Raw genomic sequence first — 625 nt, forward strand, 5'->3', positions numbered from 1 at the left:
CGACGGACGGTTTTCTGGGCAAAAGCGAGAGCCGTGGGTGACCGGGCCGGCCCAGCTCCGTCTCGGGGTGGAGCCCCGCGGCCCGCGGCCCCTCGGCTCGTCGCCTCCCTCCCTGCTCTGCGGCACCGGGAGGCCGGGCAGCTGCGGCTGCTTCGGGGAGCCCAGCTGCGCTTCGCTGACCCGGGAACCAGTGCACGTGCTGTCCGGCCAGGCCAGGCCCGGGCGCTCAGACGGGAGCCGGAGGCCCGAAGCCCGGGCCACTCGCGGCCCGGCACACAGGGCGGCGGGCAGGCGGCTCCAGCGGCCGGGCCGTGTGAGGTGGCACAGGCGCGGAGACGGGTGTTTGACTTCATTCTCCGGGCCTCTGATGGCCACTCAGGAGGAGATCCTGATGCACCTGTGGAGGTACCCGGCTCTCTCTATCCACGGCATCGAGGGCGCATTTGACGAGCCTGGGGCAAAGACGGTCATACCTGGCCGCGTCACGGGCAAGTTCTCCATCCGCCTGGTCCCTCACATGAACATATCGGTCGTGGAAAAACAGGTACCAAGTGTGTGCGGTTCTGTTACAGTGCAGGGAGAGGCCCCAGAGCCCCCGATCTGCCACCCCCACGCCCCTCCACCC

General features: G+C 69.6%; 1 protein-coding gene across 1 annotated transcript in view; it reads left to right on the plus strand.

The window, feature by feature from the left end:
* CNDP1 (carnosine dipeptidase 1 (metallopeptidase M20 family)) overlaps positions 1-625 on the plus strand; it is a 20,974-nt gene that overhangs the window by 17,664 nt on the left and 2,685 nt on the right. The window contains exon 7 of the mRNA XM_012725806.1: positions 26-613. Within this exon, the coding sequence (XP_012581260.1) occupies positions 26-613 (588 nt within the window). The remainder of the gene's footprint in view (positions 1-25; positions 614-625) is intronic.

Source organism: Condylura cristata, unplaced genomic scaffold (assembly GCF_000260355.1).
Source record: "Condylura cristata isolate star-nosed mole 26May11 unplaced genomic scaffold, ConCri1.0 scaffold00016, whole genome shotgun sequence".
In the NCBI taxonomy this organism is placed as follows: domain Eukaryota; kingdom Metazoa; phylum Chordata; class Mammalia; order Eulipotyphla; family Talpidae; genus Condylura; species Condylura cristata.